Consider the following 14,729-nt stretch of genomic DNA (forward strand, 5'->3'; position numbering starts at 1 on the left):
TTTTGTTTGAAGAGGCAAACCGATTTAAGATTAAGCCTTTTTCCCTCTCATACTTATAGAGCCTTTTAGAAGATCCTTATCCGATGGTCCGTTCCACAGGGATCCTTGGTGTTTGTAAAATAACTTCCAAATACTGGGAGATGATGCCTCCGACCATCCTCATTGATCTCCTCAAGAAAGTGACGGGGGAGCTGGCATTTGATGCGAGCTCAGCTGACGTGCGCTGTTCTGTCTTTAAGGTAAGCGTTAAAGTTATACAGGCAATTTAAAAATTCTGTAGGCCATTCTGATTACTATAGAATAATTCTGAAATCCAGAGAAAGAAACATTTGGAGTTCCCATTGTGGCGCAGCAGAAACGAATCCAACTAGGAACCACGGTGAGGTGGCGGGTTTGATCTGCGACCTTGCTCAGTGGGTCAAGGATCCGGCATTGCCATGAGCTGTGGTGTAGGTCGCAGACTCAGCTCAGATCCCGCGTTGCTGTGGCTCTGGTGTAGGCCAGTGGCTACAGCTCCGATTCGACCCCTAGCCTGGGAACCTCCATATGCCGTGGGAGCAGCCCTAGAAAAGGAGAAAAGACCAAAAAATAAAAACAAATAAAAAAATAAAGAGGAGCCCAGACGAACAGTCTTTGTCCATCCTGAGGCCACAGTCCCTCTTGTTCCATTGTAGCCCATCCGTCGTCCCCCACACACGATTACTTGGAAGCAAACCCATGACATGTATCAGCTCATCCGTAAATATTTCAGTGTGATCTCTAACATATAAGGTCTCTTAAAAATAGATGTCCCTTTTTCTAATAACTGGAAAGAGAAGGTGGTGGAGCGTGCCAGCTCTTCACAGGTGAGCGTCTGGTCTGCGCCTGGGCCGGGCCCTCAGGCGCCCCTCTGCGGCGCAGGCACAGCCGTGTAGCAGCGCGAGTCCGACAGGCCCAGGGGGCTCTGCTTCCCTCATTTCCCCGCAGCCTCGAGTCAGGAAATTCAGCAAATCTGTGGGCTGTTCAGGTAAAAAGACTCTTGGACTCCAGCCTTGGAGCCCCCCGACCAGGATCCTCTGGTCTTTGAACTCGGAAACCTTTCAAAGTTTAGCTCAGAGAAAGCGCCGAAAAATTATTTCGTGATGGCTTCGGTTTTGTTTGAATGAAGCAGTGAATGAGCTGATGATCAGGCATGGAAACCTTGTTAATTCATTACAAGTATGCTTTTTACGTGAAAGTTTTAGAGAAGTGCCACTGTCTGTAGGCCTGTTTATTTTCCTAGTATTTTTACTAAAGATGGGTCTGAACTTTTCATTGTTTACATTCTGAGTTTGAACTGTTGCTCTTTCTCCTTTCTTGCAGTGTCTGCCGATAATTTTGGATAATAAACTAAGCCACCCATTATTAGAACAACTTCTGCCGGCCTTAAAATACTGTCTCCATGACAATTCGGAGAAAGTGAGAGTGGCTTTTGTTGACATGCTGCTGAAAGTTAAGGCCGTGAGGGCTGCTAAGGTGGGTCAGCAGGCGTTCTCTTGGTTAAGCCATGAAATAGCTACGTGCATCTGTTTTCATCCACGAAAAGACAAAGCAGTTTTAATTCTCAGTGTCAGGGACCACACTCCAAGCCAAGTGACGTCTGGTATATCCCCCAGTTGCTTGTTCATACCGCTGTGTTTGTTTTGTCAGTGTATGCTTCTTTTTGACAGACAGGAACTAAACAACCCCCACCTTAAATTATGTTTTTATCATATGCATGAAAGTTTTTGTTGGAATATCTAAAGACTTGGCACATAATCCGCACTTAAAATATTACAAGAAAAAATGTTGAAAACGAGGTCCTCTTTCCCCTGGGTTTTACAGAAGCAAGGAGGGATTCGTTGATTAGAGTGTGCATTTTGGCGTCATCTCAACTATTGAAGTGAGAGCATTTTCCCTTCACGCTAGTCCTATTCGGCTTTTGGCTAAAAATGTTAATGTTTTTAACATCATTGTTATTTGATAACACTGAATTTCCTTCCTCTGATATCGACTTTCCAATGCTATTTTTTTGTTTTGTTTTGTTTTTTTGTTTTTTGCTCTTTTTGCCTTTTCTAGGGCCAATCCCACGGCATATGGAGGCTCCCAGGCTAGGGGTCTAATCGGGCCTGTAGCCACTGGTCTACACCACAGCCACAGCCACAGCCACACGGGATCCGAGCCTCGTCTGCGACGTACACCACAGCTCACGGCAACACCAGATCCTTCACCCTCTGAGCAAGGCCAGGGATCGAACCTGCAACCTCATGGTTCCTAGTCAGATTCGTTAACCACTGCGCCACGACGGGAACTCCTCCAATGCTGTTTTGTTGCGGCCTAGGATTTGGGAACAGCCTGACGCACCGGTCAGCGTAGGGTCAGCACACAGCCCTGTGGTGCGCGCATGCCATGAAATACCGGCCCCTGGCCATGAAAAGCAGCACACGAACATGGAAAGGATGCTACGTTAGACGTGGAGGAGCAAGTGCAGACGAGGGTGAAGGGTGCCGCCGGCTCTTAGAACTGGGAACACACGTGTGTGTTTGCTCAGATTCACCTCAGATGCCCTGGAAGTAAAAGCAGGAACCTGAGCCCAGTTTCTGAGGTCAGGGGACTGGATATCTAGGGACAGGGTGCTGCCTTATTGCTCAGAGGAGGTGCATTATTTTATGGTTTTTGGGCTTTGAACTGTGAGGTTTTTTTGATGGGAATAAAAAGAATATTTTCTCGGGCTGCTTTTTTGCCATTTCTCGGGCTGCTTCCATGCATATGGAGGTTCCCAGGCTAGGGGTGTAATTGGAGCTGTAGCCACCTGCCTACACCAGAACCACAGCAACCGGGATCCAAGCCGCGTCTGCAACTGCAGCACAGCTCACGGCAACGTGGGATCCCCAACCCACTGAGTAAGGCCAGGGATCGAACCCGCAACCTCGTAGTTCCTAGTCGGATTCGTTAACCACTGCGTCACGACGGGAACTCCAAAAAAAGAATATTTTCCATGGTCCACGTGAAACAAATGATGTCCGCCATACCCAGTCGCACTGCCCTGGCACTTTTGTTGAAGAGCAGCTGCTTGTGTGTGTTCTGGTTTTGGACTCTGCCAGGGCCACACTGCCGAGGTCACTGCAGCTTTGCAGGAAGGCTGTTGTGTGCCCTCCTGCTCTGCTCTTTCGGGGGTCTTGGTGGTTTCAGGCCTTTGCATTTCCACATAAAGTGTGGAATTGGCCTGTTGATTTCAGCAAAAAAGCTGGCTGGAGTTTTTTGGTTTTTAGGGTTTTTTTTGCTTTTTAGGGCCCCACCTGTTTCATGTGGAAGTTCCTGGGGCTAGGGGTTGAATTGGAGCTGTAGCTGCCAGACTACACCACAGCCACAGCAACTTCAGATCTGAGCCGCGTCTGTGACCTACACCACAGCTCACAGCAATGCTGAATCCTTAACCCACTGAGCATGGCCAGGGATCGAACCTGCATCCTCATGGATGCTATCACGTTTGTTACCGCTGAGCTCCAGTAGGAACTTCTGGCTGCAGCTTTGATTGGAGTTGTTGAATGTACAGTTCTCATCTAAAAGGGGAATTTTGGCTTAGTGTTTTGTTTGAAGTGGACATCGTTTGCAAAGGGGGATTGAGGTTATGTCTGGTGAGGAAGTGGGGAGAGCAGGTGTTCTGTGCTTCACGGGTTACCCTGGAGAACTGGGGGGTCTCAGGGAGCACCTGGAGGGGTGCTTTGGGGTTTGGGGGAGTAGCAAGAACAGAGGAAGGAAGTGTAATATTTTACTGCGGTGCTTTTTTCATCTTAATCCTCAGCTCTGCAAAAGCAGGGCGGAGAGTGAGTTAGCTGTGAGATCTCTGGGAAGGTGTGTTATGGGCACACAAGCTATTGCTCCTTGAAAATCTTGGCCAAAGACTGACCGGCCTGTGGAGAGGCAGCTAGCGGTGGGTGGGGTGTCTGATCATCCACCAGGCTGGAGTGACCGGGCAGCCTGCGTGCCTTAGCCATGCTTGCATTCTGTTGGCACAGTCCTGGCCTGCATGTTGCTTTGAAGGGGTGAGGGGTACCTGTCCTTTCTTTCCCTGTGAGCCTGGCAGGGCTGCACCCAGAGGGACAGAAGCTGCATCTTAGTGGCAAAGGCCCTGGACAAAATGACTGATACATGGCAGATAATGAAAACGGATTAGATAAAATTATGTCCTTTGGCCAAGGAGCAGTTACGACTTAATTAGGTTTTTGTGTATATTTTTCATTGTCAGTGCTAATACTTTCAAGTTGTTTACCATTTGTTTTGAAATTCTACATTTTTTGTATCGTATAGCTGAGATTTAGGTGAAATCAACAGTTACTTATATTGAAACTTGTTTATTAAAAAAGAAATTTTTGGTTTTCTTAACATGCAATTTTTTTTTTTTTTTCCCTTGGTCTTTTTAGGGCTGCACCTGCAGCACATGGAGGTTCCCAGGCTAGGGATCCAATTGGAGCTACAGCTGCCGGCCACAGCCACAGCCACAGCAACATCAGATCCGAGCCTCGTCTGTGATCTACACCATAGCTCACGGCAGTGCTGGATCCTTAACCCACCGAGCGAGGCCAGGGATCGAAGCCTCAACCTCATGGCTCCTAGTCTGATTTGTTTCCACTGTGCCGACGGGAACTGCTTCATGCAGTTATTTTTAGCATTAGAAATGAAACACCAGTTAGCAATTTGTTTACAGTCTTGTCTCCTCTTAATATCAACCTGTGGGTAATATGTTTGGATAAAATAAAACCTCAGGTAGTTGAAGAACCCATCAGAATTGTTCTGCATTTTATTTTAGAAAAAAGCAAATTAACGAAAAATAGGTTAACATGGAAGTTTTCTCGAAGGACAGACTTGCAGGCAGTGTTCCATGCAAGCTTCAACCCTGGAGCCTTGGTATTTGGTGAAAGCGCCGACCCCAGTGCCTGTTCCGGTGGTCTGGTCTCCAGGGGCCCAGAAGCTGGCCTTTCCAACAGGAACACCCTGGGTCGGGCTGCTGTGTGTGATGTGCATTGTGCCTTGGGCGTGTCATTTCAGAGATCTCGAGGCTTGAAAGTCACCCACTCTCCTGAGTGCCTGGGCTCCTGTTTGGATCTGTCACTCAGCCGATGGCATGGCTGTTGCATGGCCCTGACGGCATGAGCCCTGGGGACTGAGAGAGTGCTTCTGTCACGTGGCTCCGCTCGGGGCGTGGCGGGGAGCCTCGTCCTGCCTGAGCTGCTCACACCTGCCTCCTGGGTCCACTTGTCCGCTGGCCAGGTCCTGTGACGTCACGGCACATGGTCACACAGAGCCCTTGGGCGTTGCAGGAGGTGCTTGTTTCCCACAGGTGTGCTGCTCACGCTCAGGACTAGCAGCCCAGCCCCAGGGGGTGACGAGCAAGGGACAGGGTCTTCCCACTTCATCTCGGAGCTGCTCGCAGTTGGTGCTGGCAGGTCCGAGGAGGTTCCCTGGGGAGGGCCGAGGGCTTGCCCTTGTTGAGGGGTGGGGGGGCGCCAGGCATTGTTTGCAGGTGTGGAAGGTGGCACCCAGGCAGCCCACGGGAGAGGGTGCTGGGCTTTCTGTGCCCACCTCTTGTACATGTCTAAATTCACTTTTCACATTTCATGGGCTCAAAGTGATGGGTTTTTTAGGACATTTTATAATTCTAAGTCTGAACTAAGAGCTTGTCATTGGAGGGGCCACTGGTGTCCTGATGGATGATAATTAACCCCAGCAGACTGGTATGTCAGTGCTTTTTAGAATACGGGTTTATTTGAATTTCTCTACAGAAGAGTCACAGATTCTGGTACGGTCACTTGAGAAGAATTTCCTTGAGCATAAACATTCGTTCCTTTTCAATGAAAATTTTCTCGAAACTTTTCCCAAAAATGTTTTCAAGGGTGTTTCACGAATCCTCTGCTTCTGCCCGTGCGCTTTCTCCACAGTTTTGGAAAATCTGCCCCATGGAGCACATCCTGGTTCGCCTGGAGTCGGACTCGCTGCCCGTCTCGCGGCGCCTGGTGGGGCTGGTCTTCAGCTCCTTCCTGCCCGTGAACCAGCCCGAGGAGGTGTGGTGCGAGCGCTGCGTGGCGCTGCTGCAGATGAACGGCGCGGCCGCGCGGCGCTTCTACCAGCACGCGCACGAGCACACGGCCTGCGCCAACATAGGTGCCCGCCCCGGGCCGGGGGCCTGCCCTGGGTTGAGGGCGTTCTGTGCGAGACCGCGAGTTAACCCTCGGCTTGTCTGCCCGGTTTCAGCCAAGCTGATCCACGTGATCCGCCACTGCCTGAACGCCTGCATCCGGAGGGCCCTGAGCGCCTGCGGGGAGGACGAGGAGGAGCGCGGGAAGGAGAACGCGAGCGTGAGTGGGGCCGCGGGCGCTCCTCCCGCGCCGGCCGAGCCAGCCTGTGTCTTGCTCCACACGCCTTCTGTCAGCTCCCGGGCCTGGCAACCCTAACCCGAACCCGAACCCGAACCCGAACCCTAACCCTAACCCTAACCCTTCAGCCCGGGCACTGGGAACTGCCGATGCTTTCAGTGTGGGTGGAACTCGAGGTCCCCTTTTTAGGGTGTTCTGCTCAGTATAGGAGTTGAGTGGGCAGGATTTTTTAGGGACCCTGTTGCTGGTGGTCCCTGTTCAGAAGCCCTGGCTGGGAAGCCAGCCTGAGGCCTGGCTTCCGTTTGCAGAGCACGTGGGAGCCACACTGTGCCAAGCTGTGCCCTGCGGGGCTGGGCCCCCCTGCGTACCCGTGCTGGGGGGGGAAATGGCTTTGCACAGGGCAGAAACCGTATCGGTTTTAAGTAGTGAAGGACCTCTCTGCCCCATCATTACACGTAGGTGTTATTGAAAAAGCTCACGTGGGATAACATTTTAGGTCAGTTTCTGTCCTCTTAGGAAGCAGGGTTTTAGAAATACCTGGTAGTGTTTGTAAAGTGAGCTGCCTTGTGACCAGTAGTAGAAAAGAAATGCAGTTTGCCCGTCTAGGTTTTCTCATTCTAAGACTATATAATGGTTAAAAGCAAAATTTTTTGAATTTGGTTTTTTACATTTTGCCATTGCTATCGACTAAAGTCTCCGCTTTCTATCTAATGAAATCTTACTTAGGAACGTAGCACGTTTCTATCAAGGAGGAGCAGTGGCTTTCTCATGGAACTTTAGTGATCAAGTTGCTGTGGAACAGAAAAAATCAAATTTAACGGACGGACATTTTTGTCAATTTGTCGTTTGCATCATTCTCATAGTAGTTTCATTGCTTTTTAAATTTGGTCATAACTCATACCAAGTATTTAAAGTAAATTCATGCCTATTTATGTGTGAAAGACCCAATTTTATATAGCCACTACTTTTTTTCCTGTGTACCATCATTAATTTTCTCCCCGCATCCGCGTTCCCGTCGTGGCTTGGCTCGGCGCTCGTGAACTTGGCTAGTATCTGAGGATGCGGGTTCTATCCCTGGCCTCGCTCGGTGGGTTGGGGATCCGGCGTTGCCGTGAGCTGCGCTGTAGGTAGCAGACGCAGCTGAGATCCCACGTGGTTGTGGCTGTGCCTGGCAGCTACAGCTCCAATACGACCCCTAATCTGGGGACTTCCATGTGCTTTGGGTGCGGACCTAAAAAGACCAAAAAAAAAAAAAAAAAAAAAAATTCCCCCTGTATCTTTTCCATTACTTTTGAGTAGATGGTACAAAATACCAACGCCTGAAAGGAATCAGCCTTTGGCTCTCAGGGTAGTTAGTCTCCTTTCAGGAAATGGTCTGTGTGGTTATTTGCGAGTTGTCGGCCTTCATCACAGTCGCAGGATAGGTCTCGTGTTAGAACTGGAGCATGAGCAGGCGCCTGGTTCGAGACCTGCAGTCTGTGCAGAAGTGGAGGAATTTATTAGAGTGCGCTGTGGTTTAATCCAGCCCTCAGAACATAGCGGTGGTGGTGCTCCGTGCCAGCCTGAGTTGGGAAATGGAAATAGATGTGTTACTTGAAAACAAACCTAAGAAGGAGTTCCCGTCGGGGTGCAGTGGTTAACGAATCCGACTAGGAGCCATGAGGTTGTGGGTTCGATCCCTGGCCTTGCTCAGGTTAGGGATCCGGCGCTTCCGTGAGCTGTGGTGCAGGTCGCAGACGCGGCTCGGATCCCGTGTTGCTGTGGCTCTGGCGTAGGCCGGCGACTACAGCTCCGATTCGACCCTCAGCCTGGGAACCTCCATATGCCGTGGAAGCAGCCCAAGAAAAGGCAAAAAGACAAAAAATAAGAATAAAAATAAAACAAACCTAAGAAGCAGTGGTTGAGTGGGAGCTGACTGTCAGCAGACAGGACACCAGTCTTGAGGGTTCCACCTGCTGGCCTGTAGGGTGGAGGTGTGGCCAGAATACCTCGGTGCGATCAGAGGGCCGGCGTTTGTAGCTGCGTTTCAGGAGCAATCCCCTAAGTAGACCAGCTTGTGTAGCCCTCCCTGTCTGTTCCCATCACAGTGTGTGGTGAGAAGTGACCTCTTTTGACAAATCAGAATATATATAGAAAAAGAAAGACTGCACTTCTTATTAGTGTGTTATGTCCCTAAAGACAACAGTTTATACCTTTTGATCCTTAGAGGAGTTTTCATTCACACAAACTGTTTCCTAAAAGGATATAGGGTTAACTTAAGATTTATTTCTCGGGTGGGCTTTTAAAAGCAGATTTACCTCTAATAGAGGTGCTCAAATAGCGAACAAAATCATTTTATGACATGAAAATAGCCTTGATGCCCTTTCGATTTCTGTGGCTCTGGAGCGAGTGCTGAGATGCGCCTTAAAAGACAGTGCTGTTCTCTTACAGCGGTTATGACTTGACTCTTTCATGACCCGTTATTGCATCTTAGGTTCTGGACCAAACGCTGTCAGTAAGCGACACTGCGTCCATGGCAGGCTTGCTAGAGGTTGTCGTGATTCTCTGGAGAAGCATCTACCGGAGCTTGGAGAGCAACAAAGAGGCCCAAGGCTACACCGTCAGCAAGTTCGCCTCTGTGCTGCCCGAGTACATGAAAGTGTTCAAGGTGAGGCTGGTCCCCGGCACGCGGGCCACTGGGCCACGTCGGTGCCGTCAGCCTCTGGACCTGCTCCCCCAACAGAGCGGGGCTGCGCCGGCACCCACCCTGCGGGCCGGCCGGCCTCTCGCCCTTCATGGGGGAGGCGGGCCCCACATCCCCCAGCCTCTGCCCTGGCACCCAGAGCCGTGTCCAGGGCGAGCACTGGTTTTTGGTCTCCCGTGGTCTGCGACAGTGTCTTAGAATCTAGGTTGATCTGCTGGGAATTGAGGAAGGAGGTTGTGAACGTCTAGACGGAGGGCACCTGGGTTTTGGGGGCAAGCGTAGGCATTTGACCGCAGCCCGTAAGCACAGGTTTCTAAGGTATCTGAATCGTGTCTGTGTTATCAAGCAGACAACCTTGTGTGCAACTTCTGTTTGGGTGAAGAAAAAACTTCCTCATTCCTTGGCTTTTTATTTCAGAATGAAGGCCATATTTAAAAACTAATAGACATGAAGCTGCTCCCTAAAAATGCAAAGTTATTCCCCATCAAGGAGGAGCCATGGCTTAAATATAGAAAGGCCATGGGTCTTATGGGTCACCCTTCTCTTGGTAAAGTTTGCTTTTGGTTTTTCTACACCTGCTTATGTGACCTTGGACCTCTTGGCTTTTTCGAGCTGAGTTTCCGTGACCGTCATGGCGCTGCTGAGCTCCTGCCTTGGACACGCAAATGTCACCTGTTGTGAAGGGACATCGTGAGGCTGCCCAAGTCGCTAGGACCTTGAAAAGCTCCGATGGTCACGTTTGTCTGAGAAATAAAATAGAAGACAGACACAAGACACAGGCCCTGGGATACTGGACTGGCCTGAGCATGTCTAGGAAAATGGAGGCAATTAGTTCTTTTAATTCTGAATGATTCTGGTCAGAGAGTTTCTCTGCCCTCAGCCTCTCAGAGAACCTCGTGGTCGTCCTCTAAGTGGATAAACCATCTCTAGGTCACACGCAGAGGCGTCGGGAGTAGCCCACAGCCTCCTCTTGTGGTGTTGAGAAAACACTGTCTTTATCGGGAGTGGGGGTGAGCGTGGGTTCCCTCTGACTGAGGCGGATACGCTGCAGGTCCAGTCGTGATGTTGCCCCTGCTTGGGTTCCGTGGGTACCGTCAGGAAAGTTGGTTCTCTTCCTTTTAGGCTCTCCCTCCTTGTGTTCGCTCCTCCAGGCAAGGGTGTTTCTCACTAGGGGATCTCGATGGGGTCTGGTCGCCCTGCTCTGTTGTGATAATCGTACTGGGGAGGTGGAGCTGCGGTGTGGGAGGTGCCGCCAGCGCACAGCCCCAGGGCCCAGGTGGTTTTTCTCCTCAGTCCCCCCAGCAGCCTCACCCCCCAGCCCCTGCACCCCGCACACGTGCACACACACACACAAACACACATACACCCCACAGTCATAGGATCCAGTGAGACCCGGTTTGGCCTGGCACCTCTCACGCGGCACTGTCTTTCTAAAGGTATTCCGATTATTGTATTTAAGAACTTTGCTGGCTAGTTTCCTTCTCTTGAGTTTTATATTCAGGACATACCAGGTGTCGAGATTTTTTTTCTCTTTCATCAATATTCTTTTTAAAGTAGAAGCCAGTGCCTTGGCAGCAAGGAATTTTGTTTATTCTGGTTACTGCTGTGTCCCCAGGATCTATGGGTACACCGTAGTTGCCTAGTAAAATTCTGAGAAGACATGTCAAAACCGATGCTCCCCGGGGCGGGTAGGGGGAGGTCCCCTGTTGTGTGTTGGGAGCGATACTTTGAATGTGTTCCTGGAGTCCGCGAGGCCCTCAGGGACCGAGTGTTGATGTGTCCTTCTGCTTTGTGTCTTTTCATGCCTCAGGATGACCGCTGCAAGACCCCTTTGTCCATGCTGGCCTCCCTGATGCCTGCCTCGGCCGTGCCCGCCTTCAGGTGCCCGCCCTTGTCTCCCGCCTGCAGATCTCACACTCAGCCGAGGCCCTCGACCTCCAGTCCCCAGAGCTGCTCGCCCTCCCCCACGGCAGGAAGGCCAGGGGTGCGGCTGCCCACTCCAGGGTGGCCGAGGGACTTGGAAAGAGACCATGGGAACTGAAACCGCCCTCCGCTGTAGAGGCAGGAACTGTTCAAGTGCAGGGCGGTGAGACTTGGGCCGCGCTGCCGGCCACCACGCAGCTTTGGCCACACGTGGCGCTGGGCCTGTGGGTGGCTGGGCTGTGGGTGCAGCTCACAGACTTGGGGACCTGGTGCGAAAAGACGGACGGTTTCCTGCATCACCCCCTGCACGTGCGGCCTCGAATTATGTTTCTTATTGGTCAGCTTTGTTCTAGAGTGTTGGTTATTAAATCAGAAAAATTGTTTATTTGTATTCATATTTATAAAAGAGAGTGTTTTGATTTCAAAAATTATTCCCCTCAAATTAGGAATCTTCAGAGTCTGGGAGAGCAACACAGGAACAAGACTAGGGTTTCTTTTCCTGCCTTTTTTTCTCTTTTCTTTTCTTTTGGCTTTTTGGGCCTGTACCCACAGCATACGGAAGTTCCCAGGCTAGGGGTCAAATCTGAGCTTCAACTGCTGGCTCACACCACAGCCACAGCCACAGCCACACGGGATCCAAGCCAGGTCTGCAACCTACAGCACAGCTCAGGGCGTCGCCAAATCTCCAACCCACTGAGCAAGGCCAGCGATCGAACCTTGTGGATGCTAGTCAGGTTCATTACCACTGAGCCGTGACGGGACCTCCCAAGACTAGGGTTTTTATGGCCTGACATATCCTTGGTGCCCCTGAAGCCGCTCGCAGAGTCAGCATTTTCCTGGAACTCTCCCTGCAGAGTGATTGTGGGAAAACAATGTATTTTTCCTGCGCTGGAGAGTGTCCGAGAGCCCCTAGGATAGGAAGGGCTTATGAACCCTCAGTCTTTAGCTCTTTAATTTCCTCACCTTTTATAAAAGTGAGAAATTCTTATTGAGATATGAGATATGATTTGATACATTTGGCCTTTTCAGCTGTGGTGTGATTTCAACACTAAGAAACCAAGAGGAAGGAACGGCCGACAAGAGCTACTGCATCTTGTTGGACTGTCTCTGCTCCTGGGGACACGTGGGACACGTCCTGGAGCTTGTCCTCGACTGGCTGCCAGGGGAGCCGCCTCAGAGCAAGGTGCCAAGCCCTGTGCTTTAACGTCTGCTGCGTGTTAGCAAGCGTGGGCTCTCCTGGGCCTGTGGTTTTGATGACCCGTTTCCCTCTGCTCCTCCAGAGTAACTCGGCGTCTAAGCGGAAGGTGCGGCTCCAGGACCCACGCCCGGTCAAACCCGGATTGGCGCTGGTCTATGTGGAATATTTGCTGACCCACTCGAAGAACCGAGAGTGCCTGCTCTCCGCTCCCCAGAAGACCCTGGACCGTCTTCTGAAAGCCCTGGAGGCGTCGAAGGTAACTTTGCAGGAAAGACACCGAGGAAGTTGAGTGATGAAGTGAGAGCTACACCTCCCCTGTGCGTAGTGTGGGATTTTCACCCGGGGCAGGGTGGGCTCTGGTCTTTCTACCCAGTCGTGTTCGGAGCCCAGCGTCCTCTGGAGTCCAACGCTGCGGATGGGCCTGTTCGTCAGGACTCGCCCCTTGGCAGGAAGCCTGCCCGCCGCCCTGGGCTCCCTGCTCTGCTCCTGCACAGCGACATGGGCACGCCGGCTCCCCTCAGCGCTGGCAGGCTTTCCAGGGCTCTTTGGAGAGCGTGTCCTGTGACTTCACCGTCTCCTCTCCGTGCTGGCACTCCCATCTCCTCCCCAGGGCCAGCCCTCGGAAGCAGCTCTTACTGCTCCCTGAGTTTGGTGGTGCCAGAAGCAGGGTTTTCCCTGCACCAGCACCAGCACCAGGGCGTCAGATTTGGGGGAGGCGGTTTGCAGGAGGAGGTGGGCAGAGCTGATGGTGAGCCTGGGGCCTGCTGGGCACTTTCTCAAGCCCGTCCAGACACGGGTGGGCACGGCTGGGATTTTGGTCATGGACTCAGTGGAGCGCTGGCTCCACTGATGTAGAAGTAGGGGTGCCCGTGGGTTCTGGGGCGATCGGGGTAGGGCGTATTCCCTGGTGGGTGCTCCTGGCCGGGGCACATGTGCTATCACCACCTGATGAATGCTGGGGGTCCCACCCCCACCCCATGGCAGCCAGACACCAGGCAGCGCTCCTGTTGGGCACGAGGTGGGGGCTGTGGAGAGAGCTGTGCTGGAGGAGCTGCCCTTCTCCCGTTGGTCTGTCCTACAGGCCCGCCTCATGCTCAGAATCAGCGTTCCCCGGGCAGGGCTGGACCGACCTGTCCTGGGGGCTCCCCGAACATCGCCTGTGGGGAGCTGTTTTCCTGTCTCTCTGCAGGAAGGTCTGCGGCGGCAGTAGCGGGGGTGGGTAGCGCTGTAGGTTTCTCAGAATTTTGCGCTGTGAACCCGCCCTGCTGCTCTGGGCAGACCTTTCCTGGCGCACCTATGTCCTCGCCCCATGCGAGGTACTGACTGCCCAACGGGAACCTGGCCTGCAGCTATTCTGTTCTACAGGTGGCTCTGGAATCGATTTTGCAGTGGCCGGAAGAGAGCCCTGACCGCCTGAGCGAAGGAGCTGCCCTGCGCGCCTTCAGCCTGCACTGTCGGTTGAGTGTCCACCTTCAGCACAAGGTGCGTCCCCCTAGTGGTGGCAGCGCGGGGGTGCGTGGGCGAAGCGGCCCGTGACTGACCTGTCTCCTCTTGTCTCTGGACAGCTTTGCTCAGGAGGCACCGTGTACCTGTCCACTTTGGAAGACACTGGGTTTTGGTTAGAAAGCAAAGTTTTATCCTTTATGCAAGATCAAGAAGAAGAACATCTGAAGCTTCGCAGGGTCGTTTATCAGCAGATTATCCAGGTCAGGAGTCTTGAGACCGGAAAACCTTTCTCTTTACCGAGTGCTGATGTGCTTTCTTGTCTCACCTAAAGTAACTCGAGGGAGTTCCCATCATGGCGCATTGCAAAGGAATCCCACTGGGAACCATGAGGTTGCGGGTTCAATCCCTGGCCTCGCTCAGTGGGTGAAGGATCCGGCGTTGCCCTGAGCTGGGGTGTAGGTCGCAGATGCAGCTGAGATCTGAAGTTGCTGTGGCAGTGGTGGAGGCCAGCAGCTGTAGCTCTGATTTGACCCCTAGCCTGGGAACCTCCATATGCGGTGGGTGTGGCCCCAAATAGACATAAATAAATAAGTAAATAAATAAAGTTAACTTGAGTCAGTGGTGCTGTTCTTAGATACTTATAGCAGCATCTGACTATCTAGAGTTCCCTATCTTTTCAAAAGGCATCAGCTCTTCCTCACTTTAACGTAATTTTACGCATTGCATGTAACAGGGTGCAGTAATGTTGGAACTGCACAAAATGTGTTTCTAGATCTCTTAAGGAAACAAAAATGAGAATTAATGTACCTTTATGGAAAATCCTTTTTTTTTTTTTTTCTTTTGGTCTTTTGTCTTTTTAGGGCCTTCCCCAAGGCATATGGAGGTTCCCAGGCTAGGGGTCCAATCAGAGCTGAAGCTGCCGGCCTACCCCACAGCTCACGGCAACGCCGGATCCTTAACCCACTGAGCGAGGCCAGAGATCGAACCCGCATCCTCCTGGATACTAGTCGGGGTGGTTAACCCCTGAGCCACGATGGGAGCCCTGGAAAACCCTTTATAAAACATCTTTGTGAACATCTGCTTTGCGAGGCAACTCTTAAGACCTCAG

General features: G+C 51.8%; 1 protein-coding gene across 30 annotated transcripts in view; it reads left to right on the top strand.

Moving 5' to 3' along the window:
- The window catches only part of NCAPG2 (non-SMC condensin II complex subunit G2), a 60,565-nt gene that overhangs the window by 27,767 nt on the left and 18,069 nt on the right, over positions 1 to 14,729 (top strand). For 15 of the 30 annotated variants that reach the window (XR_014833388.1, XR_014833385.1, XR_014833386.1 and 12 more), the window contains 10 exons: positions 60 to 239; positions 1,342 to 1,494; positions 5,937 to 6,159; positions 6,250 to 6,353; positions 8,845 to 9,018; positions 10,865 to 10,935; positions 12,007 to 12,160; positions 12,258 to 12,431; positions 13,541 to 13,657; positions 13,741 to 13,881. Coding sequence is in view for 14 of the 30 variants with exons in the window: in XM_085005022.1 (XP_084861148.1) it covers positions 60 to 239; positions 1,342 to 1,494; positions 5,937 to 6,159; positions 6,250 to 6,353; positions 8,845 to 9,018; positions 10,865 to 10,935; positions 12,007 to 12,160; positions 12,258 to 12,431; positions 13,541 to 13,657; positions 13,741 to 13,881 (1,491 nt within the window). In the remaining 16 variants the exon portion in view is untranslated. Of the gene's footprint in view, positions 1 to 59; positions 240 to 1,341; positions 1,495 to 5,936; positions 6,160 to 6,249; positions 6,354 to 8,844; positions 9,019 to 10,864; positions 10,936 to 12,006; positions 12,161 to 12,257; positions 12,432 to 13,540; positions 13,658 to 13,740; positions 13,882 to 14,481 lie in introns of all 30 variants that reach the window. The other 15 variants (XR_014833395.1, XR_014833393.1, XR_014833394.1 and 12 more) reach the window with 2 other exon arrangements.

This window comes from Sus scrofa, chromosome 18, assembly GCF_054392235.1.
Source record: "Sus scrofa isolate SSC_HxYL_T2T_F1_AM1 chromosome 18, Sscrofa_HxYL_maternal_Yorkshire_Landrace_v2.0, whole genome shotgun sequence".
NCBI lineage: Eukaryota > Metazoa > Chordata > Mammalia > Artiodactyla > Suidae > Sus > Sus scrofa.